The following is a 17,020-nucleotide window of genomic DNA, read 5'->3' on the forward strand; positions in this document are numbered from 1 at the left end:
TGTACAAGTTATAAATACTTATTAGTCACTTAGAATGTTGTTTGGTGCATGATAAACATGCCACTGATGACGACGCCGCTCGGGCCCGTTGCACGTCTGGGCGAGACAGAACTTTAGCTTGTTGTTTGTTTTGAAGCGAATTTCTATCGAAGCGGAGCTGTCTTCATGGAGTTCGTTCTTGTCCGGCAGAAACACACAAACAGCCAATCAGCTAACAGACGGGCGGACCCAGCGTGCAGAAACAGCCTATCACATCTGATGTCACCAGTAACAGGCAAACAGCCAATCATTCAGCAGCTGTGTAGTTCGGTTGCAGTAGTTGCCATGTTGGTTTGTTTAAAAGGGAGTAGCATGCAGTGAGAAGCCGAGAGGAGAGTAGAGGTGGCCGCTGTGTAGCGGAAACTGGCAGTAGTATAGCAATCCACGGTAGTACCGTTGTGTAGAATTTTTAGTATAGTAGGAACCGTTAGGATTTGGCATCGCGGGGTACTGTGGGTACCGTGGGTATCATGGGTATTGTGCAACTCTATGACAGACCCACCTAAATGCCCAAGGAAGTGACCATTGGGTTACAATATGGGTTTCAAAACCAGTAATCTTACTGCTGCTGCTCCTACAGTACACTCCATGTATTCTTTGTTTCCTGTCTTCATCTTTGTTGTTCTCTTGACACCCCTTCCCCTTCCCAAAACTTCTCTCTTACTGTCTATGTTCTGAAGCAGTAGGACTTGCTGCCTTAAAGATAAACCATATTTCCTCTGTTCCTACTCACTGTACAGCACAATAGCCCTGGTGTTTTGAAGTGCCCAGGAGGAAACAATTGATAGTCTGTTGATCCACCTGTTTCAGGACAGAGTGGGCTTAAAGGTTTGGCTTGTTTGACCCTCAGCCCTTGCGGAGGTGGTGCAATGAAAATGACAAGAAGGGCTCCACTGTTTGAAATGTTTTCATTGCTTCTAAATCTTTTCCGCTGGTTCTCAGAAGTTTGCCCAGTAGGACCTCTCCTACCTCTGGAGTCCTTCCCTTCCTCTGCAAAGTGTTCTTTAAAGCTTTAGTATGCATTTCTTCCTCCTTAAAACAATAAATGAATTCAATACATCATCATCAACACATACACCCAAATGTGCCTGATCGCAGATGAAATTATTTTTTCAGGCTGTGTTGGGATGAACTCCATCTTCTTCTCACTTAAATCTTTCAAGGATGACTTGACCATCTTGAAGGACTGGAAGGATGTGGAACCAGGATCATACTTAATTAAGCATCCCCACATCCACTTTTGCATGCATTTGTGTGTGGTTAGGTAGGCCACTTCTTGAAACACCAGTGCAGCCACATACTTTCTGATGAAATAGTCTAACTATATCGGGTATCAACATTTTCCAGTTGTTTTTTGGAGCCTTTTTTGGCCAGTTTCTTTCATTTTATTTTGCGCTGGTATTGCTTATATTGCCGTTTGTTGGACTGATGGTGGATGGTTGTAACATTTGAATATGCTGTATTGCCCAATCCTAGTTAAGGACAGGTATAGTATTGTATTTACAAATACTGTTCTAACTTAACATGTCTGAAACCGAGCCTGTCATGTCATTTCATGTTCATTTGATGAGTATTGTGCCATAGATGAGATTTTCACAAAACCAGGCAAACCTAAAGAACCTGGACACCCTCTCTGTCCAGGGCTTGAAGGCAGAAGTAAATGGGATATTACACAGAGTCTGATATAACCATCCCTTGTGCTATTTAGACTGAACGCCCACGTAGAAACCTGGCTTTGATGTTAGAGGAGGTGGATGAGCGCTCATGTATGACACTGGGGTTACCAAAAAAAAACACACAAAAAACACCTGCTCTTCCAGCTAGTCTGATCTTGTCTCCATGAAATTCAAAAAGTAGATTCTCCTTCTTCTGATGCACCCACCCCCACCACCCACCACGAGCTCTGCTCGTCTCAAAAGCTCACCTACATAATTGTCTAGTCTGCATGGTGGCAGTGTTCTTCTTAGAGAAATGCGCTGAATGTAGCTTTTGCCATTTAGATTAATCAGCTTTGGGCACAACACTAAATTGCTAATCTCTTTGTTTGTTGCAGTCTTGTAAATCACGTAGTATGCAGGCTTACCACATTGCAGACAGGACTTCCTTTACAACTGCAGACAAGTTAATCTGGAAAAAAATGCTTAAATGTTTTTAAATGTCTTAGAGGAGAAACTTAATTCTAAACGAAGCTTTAAGTTGTGCAGGAATTGATTTTAGGTCACATTGAACATAACTCCTTTTAAATACAATGTACAGACCCCCAGAATGTTTAAGTAGCTACAGGTTCTGTGAAAACTATCTTACACACACACAAGAAATCTGTCATGAGCCTTATGCATCCCATTGTTTGATGTGCAAGGTCTTAGCAGCTGATGTCAGCCTAATTTAGCTCTTCCATCTGAATTCTAATCTGACCCCTCGGTGTGCGACCAGAGTAGGATGTTCAAAATGATGAAGCTCAAAATCTCAAATGTGATACCATTTTTTTTAAGATGGTGTTATGGCAATCTGACCTCTTATGACATGGTAATGTTTCTGTAACATGTTCTATATGTCTCTCATCCAGTATGAGGACACACACACAGACAGATAAGCCTCCTTGTTGTTTGTCTCTCTGATAGAAGGCAGAGAGGCAGCTTGATGCTACAGGACCCATGATGACAGACCACAAAGCCCACCTGTGGCTGCCAAGGGCTGGGGTAGCTCTCTATGCTCCCTCCTGCCTGTACTGTGAAGGGCAGAGGCACAGTATGACCTCTAACCCCCTACTGCTCCAGCTGCCAATCAAGCAGCCTAGTAACCCCCCCCCCCCTTCCATTCCTCTCTTCCAGTGCTCTCTGTGATACTGCTCAGTGGTGGCAGTGCTAGCTGCTTCCTCTTTGAGGGCCTCTCTAGCCCAATCAGCTGGCCTTTCTTGTCATTCATTTAGCCACCTGCTATCAGTGTTTCCCGCAGGTTGGCATTTTGAAAGGGGGCTAGAGAGCGTTAAGGTTGTCTGCAGATCGTTGTTGACATTTCAGTTCAGCAAACCCAATATGTCATTTTCAGCCCCGGTAGATGAAGATAGCTTTCACTTAATTGCTGCAACATTAACTATTACACTGTTTCTGTTTCAGTGAAGTGGAACAGAGTGCTTCCTCAACATAGTGTATGCACAAATGCTTGTGTGCGCAGGGTGGCTAACCTAATTAGTCGAAATGATAGCAAAGTCTAATTACTGATACTAATTTACTGCAGGCCTGTGCTTTGTAACCTGTAATCTGTGACAAGCAAATATGACAAAATAATGTGACTCAGATTTTATACTAATTGAAAAAGAGGCTTGGTGAACAAAGAGGAATACTGTAGCAACAGATGGAGTTGATTGGCTGAGTTAGAATTGGTTAATGCCAATGCCAAGGTTAATGCCATCAGCTTCTTTTGCCCCCTTTAATCACAGGTCTGCACAAATATACAGCAACCAGAAGGACAGCACAAAAATATGCTCACAGGGTCAGACTATGAATGTTTTACTCTTTAGGACATCAGAGTTTGGAACTCTCTCCCCAAACATATCCGTGACTACCAACTTACCCACCATCAAATCCTTGAACTGCCCCTAACCCCTGTCTGTCCTTGTTTAAAAATGCATCAGGTGCTATAGCACACCTGGGTTTCTCTCACCTCCATGGTTTGGCTCGTTCATTTGATGATCTGCCTCCCCTCAAAGAATTACGTTGGCATTTAAAAGTTACATTTGTGTGTTCATGCTCACTCATTCAAACAGGTACAACGTCATTATGTGCTTTTCCCATTTCAATAATTTCACCACTTTCTTTGTCTCTGCACTATACTCACACTTGAGTGAGGCCAATGAACCTTGAACATTTTTCCCCTGCATTAAGCCCCCGCTGCCTTATTTCATTGCCATGGATTTTGATTTCAGCCAGCATGTGTATGTGTGGGTGGGAATGTCCATTAAAATGTGAATAATGTGGGTAAATCTTACTAAGGGGCTTTAAAATGGGCTAATCCCATGCAAAGCCACAATGACGCTCTTTCACTTCCTCAATGTGAAAGGATTCGCCTCCACTTGAGACCTTGGTGGGAAAGAAAGTGAAGAAAAAACTCTGGTTGGGATATGAGTAACTGAACTTCTCAGCAAAAGCCTCATTTCCTCAAGAACAAGAGACTTTTCCCAGAAACCTCTACTTTGTATTGTCAATCCATTCAAAGCTCATTTAAAAGAATGCTATACTAATGCTATAGACGTAAACAGTGACCCTGTTCAGATTGATTAAATAGAAAGGGAATTTCCTGTTTGTCCTTTACTTTTAGCTAATGTCTCATGTAGAATAAGTAGTCCTGGTTTCCTTTCACAGGACAGTTAAATCACTCAGATTTTCATGAACACAACCTGAAAGAGAGAGATACCTTTTGAAACGTGAAGACTCTCACCACAAAGCTCGGCTTGCTTCCCTGAGAAATATAAAAAGTTTGCAGTATCGTTACGACGGCAAGAAGCTTGCAGTGTAATGAATCATAGCATGCAGCGACTCTCTAAATATGGTTTAACTTAGTTGCGATGACAATAACCAAACACCGGGCATTAATCACAAACACTTTCTTTTGTGTTGGGGCTGTTTAGTCAGAGGTGCCCTACGTGGATGATTAGCAAACAGTTATTGTAGGTCGTACCCATAGATACAGGGAATCAGATAACCTAAAGCCACTGCCGTTTGGCACGTAACAGAGAGAAAAGTGGAAGTATAAAGAGGAAGTATCGTAGAAGAGAGAGAGAGAAAACAAGGCAGTGATGAAACTAGAGGAACCAGAGTTGCTGACTGTCTCCTAGAATGTACAAAGAAGAAAGAAAAGCCAAAGAAAGAAAGGAACCGAAAGGGAGACAGGGAGAAAAACAAAAAAATAACCCTGTCCTCCGGTGTCTGGGTTAATGACCTAAATTGACTTCATTTACTTTTGTTAAATGTGGCTGCCTGTAGTCATGCTTTGGTCTGTGCAGGGTTGTTAGTTCAAGTTTTGGCAGAAAGGTCAGTCTTAAATCTTATCCACATGTGCAACATTGATTAAATCTAGTGCCATGTTTCATGTTCAACTCCCCATGACAGTAAACATCCTGTAGAAGTGTCCTTGAGCAAAACTCTGATTATTTCAAGGGTACTGTTCTGCTGCTGACCCTAACCTCTGACCTTCCTGGTGAGCAGTTACAAGAAAAGAGGATTTCCCCTTTCAAAATCATTCCGTAGGTTAAGAACATTATAGTGATAAATAGAGATGTCCGATATTGGCTTTTTTGCCGATAACCGATATGCCGATATTGTCCAACTCTCAATTTCCGATACCGATATCAGCCGATACCGATATATGGGTTATTTTTTACTCAAAACTAATTTAGGTAACATCACATATCTCCTGTTGTGGAACTAACACAACATGCTTAATGTTAATACACCACTGTAATACACCACTGGATATATTCTTGAATGGAACAAGACTTTCCAAATGTTAACATTGTGCAAAATAAGAAATACTTCAACTTCATTTAGGGAAAAAGTGCCATGTTTATTTTTCTTTTTTTTTTCCCCACGGCCAGAGCATCTGCAATACTGCGCTGAGACAGGGCACCTCCATTCACAGCGAGCTGCAAAGTATGTGCCATGCAGGGCAGACTTGGGACACCAAACTCCGACGCAGCTTTAGCTATGTTACGCGCGTTGTCTCGGACAACTACGTGCACATTTTCTTTGGGGATTTTCCACGTTTCAAACATGCCTTCAAAGGCCGATGCGATTGCTTCTGCCGTGTGAGAGCCGCGGCACTCTTGGGAATGAAGCACAGACTTCTTCAACACAAAGTCGTTGTCTAGCCATTGAGCAGTCAAGCTCAACATGCTAACCTGGCTAACGCTGGAAGACCATATATCTGTTGTGAAGCTAATTGATACAGCCTCAGCTATTAACTTCTCGACGTGGCTGTAAACAACTCTGTGCAACTCGGGCAAACAAACATCTGTTAAATACCTGCGGCTGGGCATGGTGAAGCGTGGCTCGAGGAACTCCACAAGTTTAGTGAATCCGGCGTCTTGCACGATTGAGAATGGCTGGTTATCCAGTGCAATACATTCGATTATTTTCCTATTGATGGCTTTTGCCCTGGGGTGGTCCTTGGCGTATTTCTGTCTTTTCTCGTTGGACTCTTTGAGCGTCATCTGCATCTGAGTCGTTTGTTTCTGTCCCGCCGGGCTCTGTTTCTTTTCATTGCTTTGCTGCACAAATCTCTCGTAACTCTCTGCATGGTTTATCCTGAGGTGGGAGATTAAATTAGATGTACCGAAGGCAGAAATCTTGGTCCCACCTCGCATAACTGAAGCTTTGCAGTCATTGCAAATAGCAACTTTAACGTCCGACGGAGACACTTGAAAATAATTCCAAACCACTGACATGTTGCAACTTGCCAGCGAGCAAGTTTGTCACTGCAGCAACTAGTGTTTGTGGGCGCAGCTTGATGATGTCATCAAATTTGCGCAGACAAACGTTTCAGGAGCCAATAGGCACTATTTGGGTGAAACGCAAGTATTATTTTATCGGGGTTTTGAGGCATTAAAAAATCTGATACCGATATCAACCGATATTAAATTTTTAAGCTATTATCGGCCGATAATGAATATGGGCCGATAATATCGGACATCTCTAATTATATTACATAACATAACTGTATAATGTAAAGCTTTTTAAATGGGCTAACAAAGAAGTTTATGTCCTCATGAAGTTATTTCTTACGGGAAGGTACTCTTGAATTCCTCATCAATGCTGTCAGTCAGACATGAAGCTAATGTCACATTCAGGTTTATTTGTTTCCCATATTTTGACTTGTGGATGCCATTGTTCTCAACCACACACTTCAGTGTCCCGTAAAAACCTTTCTTCCCTTTCTGCAACAAAGAATACAGTTGTTATTAGAATAGAAAAAAAAATATTTAAATTACAAATCATCAGTTGTTTTGATGTAAATTTAATTCAAATACATACCGGATATAAGACGGACTTCAAGATTTTTTCACATGAACTTTTTGATCTTTCAACCCCATCACCAAGGCATTTTTCAAAAGCTTTCTCAGCCTCTTCCATCGGATTTGTGACATTTATAAGTTCCTGCCTCATTTTTTCTTCAAGGATTTTGCACACATGTGTTTTTTGGACACCCTAAAATCAAACACAAGACATTCAGTATTTAAAGAAATGAAAGTAGATTTAGCTACATGGATGGATTTCTTTCAAGACTGTACTATTTATGAAATTCTGTTGGTCTGGAATACTATAACGTGACTAATAACTATAACGTGTTCTCACTGAATCAGCTCACATACAGGCTAAGAATTGTTTTATTTTCTATCAATTGTAATGACAATTATGACAATGAAAGAAGTTACTTGATCTTACCACTTCTCTACAGCGGGCCCCTTGAATCAGGGAGAGAATCCCATAAGCTCCAGACACATAATTTAATGTCTCTGAGTGACAGTCATTGAGATTTTTCAGAAATTCCTGAAGTTTGGGTATTTCTGCAAAAAAGTTTTCACCTTACAGTACTTAATTAAGTAAGTAATGTCATATACAATTATTCATTCTTGTTTGAATAAAGGTGGTGGATTTAATTAAAAAACAAATGAGAGACTTCACCTACCAGTTTCATCTGGGTTTAGATGTTTCTTGTTTAGAAACTCAGAGGAGCTCACTGTGAACACTTTCAAACAGTCATCACTGAAATGTTTCTGAAGAAAAATTGAGTGATGTCAAAGTTTAGGAATAATCAGTTTATCATTCGTTCTTTCCATTTTCAATTGGCAATCAAAAATCAAATAATGAAAAACTGACTGGTTATTTTGTTTTTTTGTTTTTATTATAACACCAAAAACGAAAAAAATGCCTGGTTTTTCATATTTCAATTTTAGGCTCAGATCAAAAATACGAAATGGAAAAACAGGCACGGGTTTACATAACCCGGAAATGGCTCTGTGCGCCAAAGTATAATTTGCTCTCAGCACCAAAAAACGAAAAAAACAAAATCAAATAACGACCCAAATTTGTTTTTTGCAAATTCCTTTTTTCGTTTTCTCATTTAATAATATGACGGCGGACAGACCTGAAGCAGAAGTGACGTGTAACAACCTCAAAATAAAAGTAGCCTGAAAACTTATTATCATGCATAATAAAGTAAAAAAAAACAAAAAAAAAACTTATCATACACTATTATAGGCTACCGTTCTCTTTCTACACCCATGTATGGCTTACATTTATTTTAGTCAAGTAAAACTATAACAGCTGTTTGTTTGGGAGAATGGATTATACTTGGGTACAGGCTTGCAGATGTAGACAGATTTTCTTGTCTTGTCTCTATACAATTTACCTTAACATCGGTTAGTTTGTTGAATTCTTTCCTCACTCTTTCCTTGGCTTGCTTGTTTCTTTCACATATGGCAGCCTGAGTACCACCTGCTGAACTATTAAGAAAATATTTGTATTTCATACAGTATTTGGAGAACTGTAAACTGTAATTCCAACATTTCAATATAGAATCAGAACAACACTTTTAATTACATTAATTGTAATTAATCAACTAGACATATAGCAATTCACCAGTGTTTCCATTTCCCTAAAATGGCAATAAATTACATTATTACATAGTATTTTCAGGGAACATATGAATTTACAGGTGTTGTGTTACATTAATTCAAAACAAATGGAAACTCATTCCCTTATTTAATAACAGTATGCTTCATGTTCTGCAGATGTAATAAACACAAGCAAATATACAGGTAGGAGTATACTAGAATATACTTTTATCATTTAGCATTATGGGGATAAGAATAATAAAAGAGTATACATAATATAAAGAATAACACAAGTAAATAAAATAATTAATTGAATTGATATAAAACTTTTTTCATGTAGTACGATAAATATATTTTGGACATAATAGATGATCAGACGGTCCTATCGATATGGGGTGAGGGTTGGTATGATGACAAGGGATGCCAGCAGTTGTTTTGATTTTGTTTAAGGAGGCTCCACAGTGTCAGACTTTGAACTAACAACAACCAAGCATTTTACCACTGCAACCTGTGACATGACAATATTATGTATACTCTTGCATGTGTTTACTGCTGTTCAGCTCTTAACTAATTTCAATGTTAAATCTAACTATAAACTGTATAATAAATAACTTACTGAACATCCAAACCTCCGGCTTCATCAGACTTGGTGCAAATAAAGTGAATCTGTTGACACTGGCCACCATTTCCCATGAGGCTACAGGCACCTTTCAGGATTTCCCACGGTTCTTTCTCTGATACTGCTCGATTAATTTCAGTCACAATCCACACAGTAGAACAACTTCCAACAACCTGAAGGGCCATAATTGCAAGTGAAATATGAATAATTAATTAGTTTTGTAATAAGATAACGTCACAGTTTACTGACACAGTAATACACAATAAAACGGCAGTACATGTAAAAAAATTACCCCTTTCCACATTTCATCTCTGCTCTTGTTACGGTCCCCATTTCCAGGAAGATCCACAAGTGTGACATGCTCAAGAAGATCATTATTAGGCACCCTGACAGTCACACACTTTACTAGTGGCCAGTACCACCTCTTTACTTCTTCTCCCACTTGAGAGTCATTTCCCGTGTATTTGACCAATTTTGCAGACAGCTCCTCAGCCTGCAATAAATAATAGTGTAAAGGTCACACAGGCATTCTGATTCATAGGGACATACTGCATTAAAGAACCAAACATGATAGGATGAAAAATGAGGCTGATAGGGGAATGACATGCAGCAAAGTGTCTTCAATGTTAATCAAAAATGTATAAACTAATAAAATAAAGAAAAACCACTGAATACTAAGATGTGTCCAAACTTTTTACTGTTGCTGTATGTATGTATGTATGTATGTATGTATGTGTATATATATATAAAAATAACTCACTGATTCATATGTCAAAATCTTCCTTTTGGATTGGAGAAATCCTGGAATTTCTCTGAAATATTTGCTATCCATGAGAGTTTCATAGGATTTGTTTTTCCATTCTTCTCCATATAGCGCTGACAGCTTTTCAACAGTGTCACGATAATCTTCATCTTCATCATTTTCCTGAGCTGCATTGTCCCGAAGTAAATTAAATGCGGACCACAACTCATCTTTCCACTCCTAAAAAATAAATATTTCCATTTAATTGAATGGCATTTAATGCAAACAGCAACTATATTTTTACAGCTACATCATAACATTAAAATAACTTTAAATAAACATATCCAGCTCATTTTTACCTCCTTTGTTATGAACTCAATGTGTGCCTCATACTTTGAGTTCTGCATGTTGGCCTCCACTTTGATCATGACTGAGGTACATGCAGTGATGCTTCCAGAGGGCAAGAGCTTCTTCTGTTCAGTGACAGCATTGATCAAAGAGCTCTTTCCAGCCCCAGTTTTACCAAAGACACCGACCAGCTCCCTCTTGTCTGTCTTCAAATCACTGATTTTAGTCCTGTTGTGGAAGAGTTTAAATATAAGTTAGCTAATCTGGAAAATATAGAACCACTCAAAGGAATGTGTCAAAATCAGGAAGATGTCAGCCAACACGAGTATAAATTAAAAAAAATTCTGACAGCTCAAGTTCAAGTACTCCTTTGATAACGTTATTAAAACTTTTAGTTTCATAAGATGAGCTTACATTACATTTGGTTTTGTGTTTTCAAAACGTGCTAGTGCACGAACAAGTAACAGCAAATGTGATAGCTGTTAATTTGTGTAATTTGTCATAATTTGTGATAAAGCACAACACTGTTTGAGTGATATTAAAATAGATCATCAAATACTAATGTCTTAAACAAGCTAGTCTAAGCCTGATGGCTATCAAGTACCATTTCAAGTGTGAATGATGGGACAGACTGCCAGGAAGGTGCCGTGAATACCACATATTTTTCATCTATTGTGCATTTAAAATGAGTCTAAAGATTTAAATCTGAACAAATTTAAGAATGACTCAACAGTACAGAGCAGTCTAAAATCTGGTCTGTAGTGTAACAAAAAACTTGATACTTACTTCAGGAAAGAATTGAGCTTTTTGTTGTCTTGATTTGGTATTCTGTGATCGACACTTTTCATGATCTTTTTCACCTCAGACAGGATGATTTTTTCTGTGAGTTAAAATGGAGAACTATTCATCAGGATCATGAACCAGTGTAACAGTAAATCACAATAAATAGCCTTGCTGTACAAAAATAAGGAAAAGAATGTATAAAGCATAAGAGGTGCTTTATCAAGTCAATGTAGTGCATCATTAGGCTTATACTACGGCTATGACTCGCCTATCAACAGATTGTTGTCTAGGTTCAAAACATCATCCCATTTAACAGTTACATTGTTTACCAGAAGCATATAAATTATTGTTATGGGTACCTGCACATTAATATATCAGCCAGCCATTTTGGCCATTTTGAGCTTTATTTGACAGAGACAGCTTGAAGAGTGACAGAAATATGGGGAGAGAGAGAGAGATGGGGAATAACATGCGGATTTGAACCCTGGCCACCGCGGCAAGGACCGAGCCTTTGTACATGGGGTGGATGCTCTACCGACTCAGGGTAAACGACACCTCTTTAAAAAGTAATTTTAATACCTGTGTATGATGGTGTTTCACTGTCATTACGTCGTTTTCTTGTGGGTGACTCCCAATTACTGGACTCGCCCTGAAGATCCAGCTTCCTCTTACCTAATTGGAATTCTTACAAATACAAAAAGAAACCAAAAAGAAACGTTTGTTGCATCTTCCTCTCGCAAAATTAAAACCTGTTTCATCAAAGCTCTAAGATATTACTGCCCTGAAAACATCAATGAACAGTACAATGTAATGAATGAGACAGACTGTGTATCTCACCTCTACCACTTGTGTCACTGGTGGACGGGCAATCCTGAGGATGAATAAGAATATTTTATTATAAAACACTTTTGGATCAAAAAATTATCTTCACACAAGCTTTGTCATCCAACTACATTCTACAGGCTTGAACAAACATATTTACAATTCTCAAAATATTTGCATTTATTCTCTCATCCAATCAGAGATGAGCCATCTTCGCTCAGTCCAAAACTACTGTGATCCAATGAGACAGTTCTTCAGTCATCTTTACCTGAACACAAGCAGCTCTTTCTTCATGCTCTTGTTGACACTGTAGCCACTGACTGTTGCCAATCTCTATGATTATAATATGTGCTGATACCTAATCGAACATGTACTCAACTTACTTGAGCAGGAAAATCAACTGTTTCTTGATCCGTTGTGTTTTGTTCTGCCTAGTGAAGAAAGAAAATTGTTCTAAATCCATAATAATAAAGAAATGTTTTTCTAAATTATATTATTACCATTGATAATTTATATTATAATCCTTTATCTGTAGACACCATCAAAACTTTTAACAGAAGTTTACCCTCCATTGAATCACAATAGCAATTTATCTCCATGAGTAATATTTATGAGACAGATACAGATTTTATGTGAATTATCTTCACTGTAAAGGACTTTACCTTTAATGACTCAAGTCTTCTCTTAAATATTGCCCTTGGTTCCAATTTAGGGATCAAACTATCAATTTCTTGATCATTAAGACAGTAAAGACTTTCCTGGTTAATGCCTTCATCTGTAATTAAAAAAACAAAACAAAAAACATGCCATTGATTTTTAATCATGCAAAAATTAGAATTATTTTTAAATAGCTACAGAAGTCAAATTCATAATTCAAATATTGTACAATATCTGTGCAAGTAGCATGGGATTACTTTACCCTTAAATCGTTGTATCCACTCGCTGAGCCTCCACTCATTTAATTTGCTGCGAACAAATTCATCCATGACCAAGAACGGCAACTGGAATATATAACAAATAATTATGTTATTATGTAATTAATTAAGTGATGCAATAAAACAGATTGAAGAATGTTTGGGCATTGATTCAAGACAACATTGTGCCTGGCATCCAGTCAGTGGTGGAGCTGTAGAAAGAGAGAATGGCACCTTGAAAACAAAACTTGCTAAATGTTGTGAGGAAGCTGGGCTTTCTTGGACAAAGGTATTACCTGTTGTGCTCATGTACTGTATATAAGGATGAGGGTCAGAGTCAGAGTTGGTCTAAGCCCATTTGAGATCCTGTTTGGTAGACCTCCCACAATAGGAATGAGACCATCTCCAAGACCTTTCCCCTCTACAGAGTTGTGTGAAAATGATATGTTGCAATATTGCAAAACATTGTCTTCTGCTTTGTCTCAAATATCCCAACAAGTGAAAGCAACCTTACCAGAACCAGTGACATCCAGCCAGGTGACTGGGTCTGGGTCAAGGACCTCAGAAGAACACATTGCACTGCCCAATTCCTAATTTCAGTATTTCTCCGTGGTCTTTGGTAATGGAATAGAATTTTTCCACCACACCTTATACAGGCATTTACAGCAGCCTTAAGTTATTGGAAATGTTTCCCTCTTGTACCTTTGTTTATTTCTCCTGTCTACTCCCTTACATGAGTTATGTCCACACCTGGATATCATGTCCCTCATCAGTCACTCAATCCTATACAACAACTACTATTACTATTACTACTACCACCTGGATTTATCTACACTGTAAAAAAAATCGTAATTTTAAGGTAAACTACCCTAAATCTTTACAGTAGTTTTCCTGTTTTTTTTTCAATAATAAGTATTATTATTGTTGTTATTATTTATCCTTATTCACTTATTTTAAGACAATCTGCTACAAAGGTACTTCCTAATTTTGGGATCACTAAAATATTTGACTTATGGTTGAAACAATGAACATGAAACAATTGCTATTGGCATGTTGTTTTGAGTATGATTGGTCAATGTGGCTGTCATCCAGGAAACTGGCCAATGACCACTGAGTGCGCCTTCATTTGAGAGTACGTCAGTTTGAATGCTGCAGGACTTCACCGCTACTCTCGATCATTACCTGGATTATTTTACATCTGCATGCCAAATTCTCATTTGAGTAAATCGGAGTTTCAGCAGAGAACAAAACAACAAAACAAAAACAGGAATATGGACACAGACGAAGAGTCGGGATCTATGCGGTGAACTTCACGTTATAACTGTTATCCTGGCGATATCAGGTAAGAAAACATTCCCCAGTTATTTTTCTAAGTTAATAACCCAACGTAATGTTTGTGTTCATATCCATAGTTTAGACTGTAACGTTGTCAGACTGTTAGGTTAGCTAACTGCTGAGTAATGAACTCATAGATATATACGCGTAGATGCTGCTGTCCATTGGAACGATACAACAGAGGCAGAGGTCTATCAACGATTAAAATCTCCATAACTTACTGAATTTTCAAGCCGTTTGGTTTAATATAAATGTCAGACATGTATTTGTGATACAACATAGATTGATTCGTTTATATATATTATGGCATGCCGTTCAGGAAATTAAACCTTTGAATATATGAACATATTGAATGAAACTGAATATATTGAATGAAGTCTGAATATATTGAATGAAACTTTGAATATATCGAAGGAAACTTTGAATATATTGAATGAAGTCTGAATATGTTTAATGAAACCTTGAATATATTGAATGAAGTCTGAATATATTGAATGAAACCTTGAATATATGGAATGAAGTCTGAATATATTGAATGAAGTCTGAATATATTGAATAAAACCTTGAATATGTTAAATAAAACCTTGAATATATTGAATGAAACCTTGAATATATTGAATGAAGTCTGAATATATTAAATGAAACTTTGAATATATTGAATGAAACTTGACTGACATCAGATTTCATGGCATCTTGTGTAACGTGTGGATGCTATAGCTAAAAGTGACAACGAGTCAGTCCGCTCACAATCTCGTTGCAGCAATATTAAACTATGAGGACATCATTAACACTGCATGTACGGGCCAAAATCCCCCCAATACCCCTGACCAATACCGTTTTCCTGACAAGGAAGTTCGCTTCCTTTTTAATTGTGGCAGACATAAAACAGGCTAGGCAGCTGTTTATCAGGCCAATCTCAGCATGCCTTCAACCTCACAGGAGTGCCCCACAACACCCAGTGTACAATCTCCACCCGTACACAAGAAAGGACCCAAGACACTGTATGGTTAGCTTGATATAGTTTTCAGGTGATTTAATGAAGGTAAAACACAGTAAATGGCCATGCGTAATGGCACTGCGCTCTTACGCGGCACTTCTCCGGGACTGGAGAAGCTGCTGCGGCTACAGGGATTTCATGAACTGAAAGAGAAGCTCTTCATATATTGTTTAGATACAATGAGAATCATCCACATTCATAGAACAATGCAGGGTGAATATTTAGTTTAGTATTGAACGTATTTTATGATCCGCAACACATTGTCAGCTTTGGGCACGTTACTCACACAGCGGACTGCTGACAGACAGACAAATGCATGATGAGATTATGCCGAAACTTTGAATATAAGCAATGAAACTTTTGAATATATGGAATGATTGTTAAAAATTGAGTGAACTTCTTCGTCAGAAGTACGGACAGGGTATTGGGCAGGGGGTATCGGGAGGATTTTGGCACGCATTCACCAGTGTATTTATCATGTCCTCATTGCTTAATATCGCTGCAACTAGATTGCGGGCGGCCTGACTCATTGTCATTCGCTTTTACAGACTGTACACAAGATGGCTGCAGGCACTGCCGCGCAGTCTGACGTCAGTAAAGTTTCATTCAATATATTCAAGGTTTCATTCAATATATTCAAAGGTTCATTCCATATATTCAGACTTCATTCAATATATTCAAGGTTTCATTCCATATATTCAAGGTTCACTTCATATATTCAGACTTCATTCAATATATTCAGACTTCATTCAATATATTCAGACTTCATTATATATATTCAAAGTTTCATTCCATATATTCAGACTTCATTCAATATATTCAAGGTTTACTTCATATATTCAGACTTCATACTATATATATTTAGACTTCATTCAATATATTTAGACTTCATTATATATATTTAAGGTTTCACTCAATATATTCAAGGTCCACTCGTCTTTCTCCTTCTCCTCCCTCCTCCTTTTTCTTCTTTTCCTCTTCTCTCCTCTTTGTACTCCTCCTTCTCTTCTTCGTCCTCCTCCTTCTCTCTTCCTCCTTCTTATTCCTCCTCTTCTTCTCTTTTCCTTCTCATCCTTCTCTTTTCCTCCTCTCCTCGTCCTTCTTCTTCTCTTCCTCCTTCTTCTCCACCTCTTCTCTTTTCCTCCTCCTCCTCCTCTCCTCATCCTTCTCCTTCTCCTCTCCTCGTCCTCCACTTCCCTCACAGCCTTTTGTGTGCAAATGTAAATTACAGTGTGTAATGCAGACCTGTTTTATCATATGCAGCTTTTTTGAGCCGTGCACCCAACTACTGCGTTAACCTGTAAGTGTGCTTGCTGATCCCTTTTAACTGATTTTGTTTTCTCAGCTATACCAGGTAAGTAAGCCAGGTAAGTGTAATAATTTTGTTTTTCACAGAGCCTTTATCAGGTATGTATTTCTATATTATTTAGACAAAGATTTCAGGTATTTTAGGATAACTCAATCATGCGTTGTTGTTTAAAAAAAAGTTCTCTTAATAGAATTGTGCTTTTTAACATCAGGGAGGTGACACTGACTAACTACGTTTTTAAAGGTTTATAGGAGGGTTAATTCAATAGGAGCAATTTCTAATAGTGTATTTTATTATCGTTTAGTGCAGTGTTTCTCAATCCTGGTCCTCGGGTACCACTGCCCTGCATGTTTAACATGTTTCCTCCTCCACCACACCTCATTCAAATGAGCAGATCGTTATCAGGCCACTACAGAGCTTGATGACGAGCTAATCATTTGAATGAGGTGTGGTGGAGGAGGAAACATCATACAAGATAAAACAAACAGAAGAGGAGTTCAT

At 38.4% G+C, this 17,020-nt stretch overlaps 1 protein-coding gene across 15 annotated transcripts in view; it reads right to left on the reverse strand.

The window, feature by feature from the left end:
* Positions 1–17,020, reverse strand: part of nuggc.1 (nuclear GTPase, germinal center associated, tandem duplicate 1) — a 91,078-nt gene that overhangs the window by 65,329 nt on the left and 8,729 nt on the right. For 4 of the 15 annotated variants that reach the window (XR_003463310.1, XM_027285172.1, XM_027285164.1 and 1 more), the window contains exons 6-11: positions 12,884–12,965; positions 12,627–12,739; positions 12,348–12,395; positions 12,233–12,271; positions 11,974–12,013; positions 11,722–11,829 (exon numbers count right to left, since the gene is read on the reverse strand). Coding sequence is in view for 14 of the 15 variants with exons in the window: in XM_027285172.1 (XP_027140973.1) it covers positions 11,722–11,829; positions 11,974–12,013; positions 12,233–12,271; positions 12,348–12,395; positions 12,627–12,739; positions 12,884–12,965 (430 nt within the window). In the remaining variant the exon portion in view is untranslated. Of the gene's footprint in view, positions 1–6,818; positions 6,971–7,067; positions 7,242–7,478; positions 7,601–7,722; positions 7,811–8,445; positions 8,540–9,266; positions 9,443–9,561; positions 9,763–10,029; positions 10,252–10,370; positions 10,588–11,145; positions 11,240–11,721; positions 11,830–11,973; positions 12,014–12,232; positions 12,272–12,347; positions 12,396–12,626; positions 12,740–12,883; positions 12,966–17,020 lie in introns of all 15 variants that reach the window. The other 11 variants (XM_027285169.1, XM_027285163.1, XM_027285170.1 and 8 more) reach the window with 9 other exon arrangements.

This window comes from Larimichthys crocea, chromosome XII (assembly GCF_000972845.2).
Source record: "Larimichthys crocea isolate SSNF chromosome XII, L_crocea_2.0, whole genome shotgun sequence".
Taxonomy (NCBI): Eukaryota; Metazoa; Chordata; class Actinopteri; family Sciaenidae; genus Larimichthys; species Larimichthys crocea.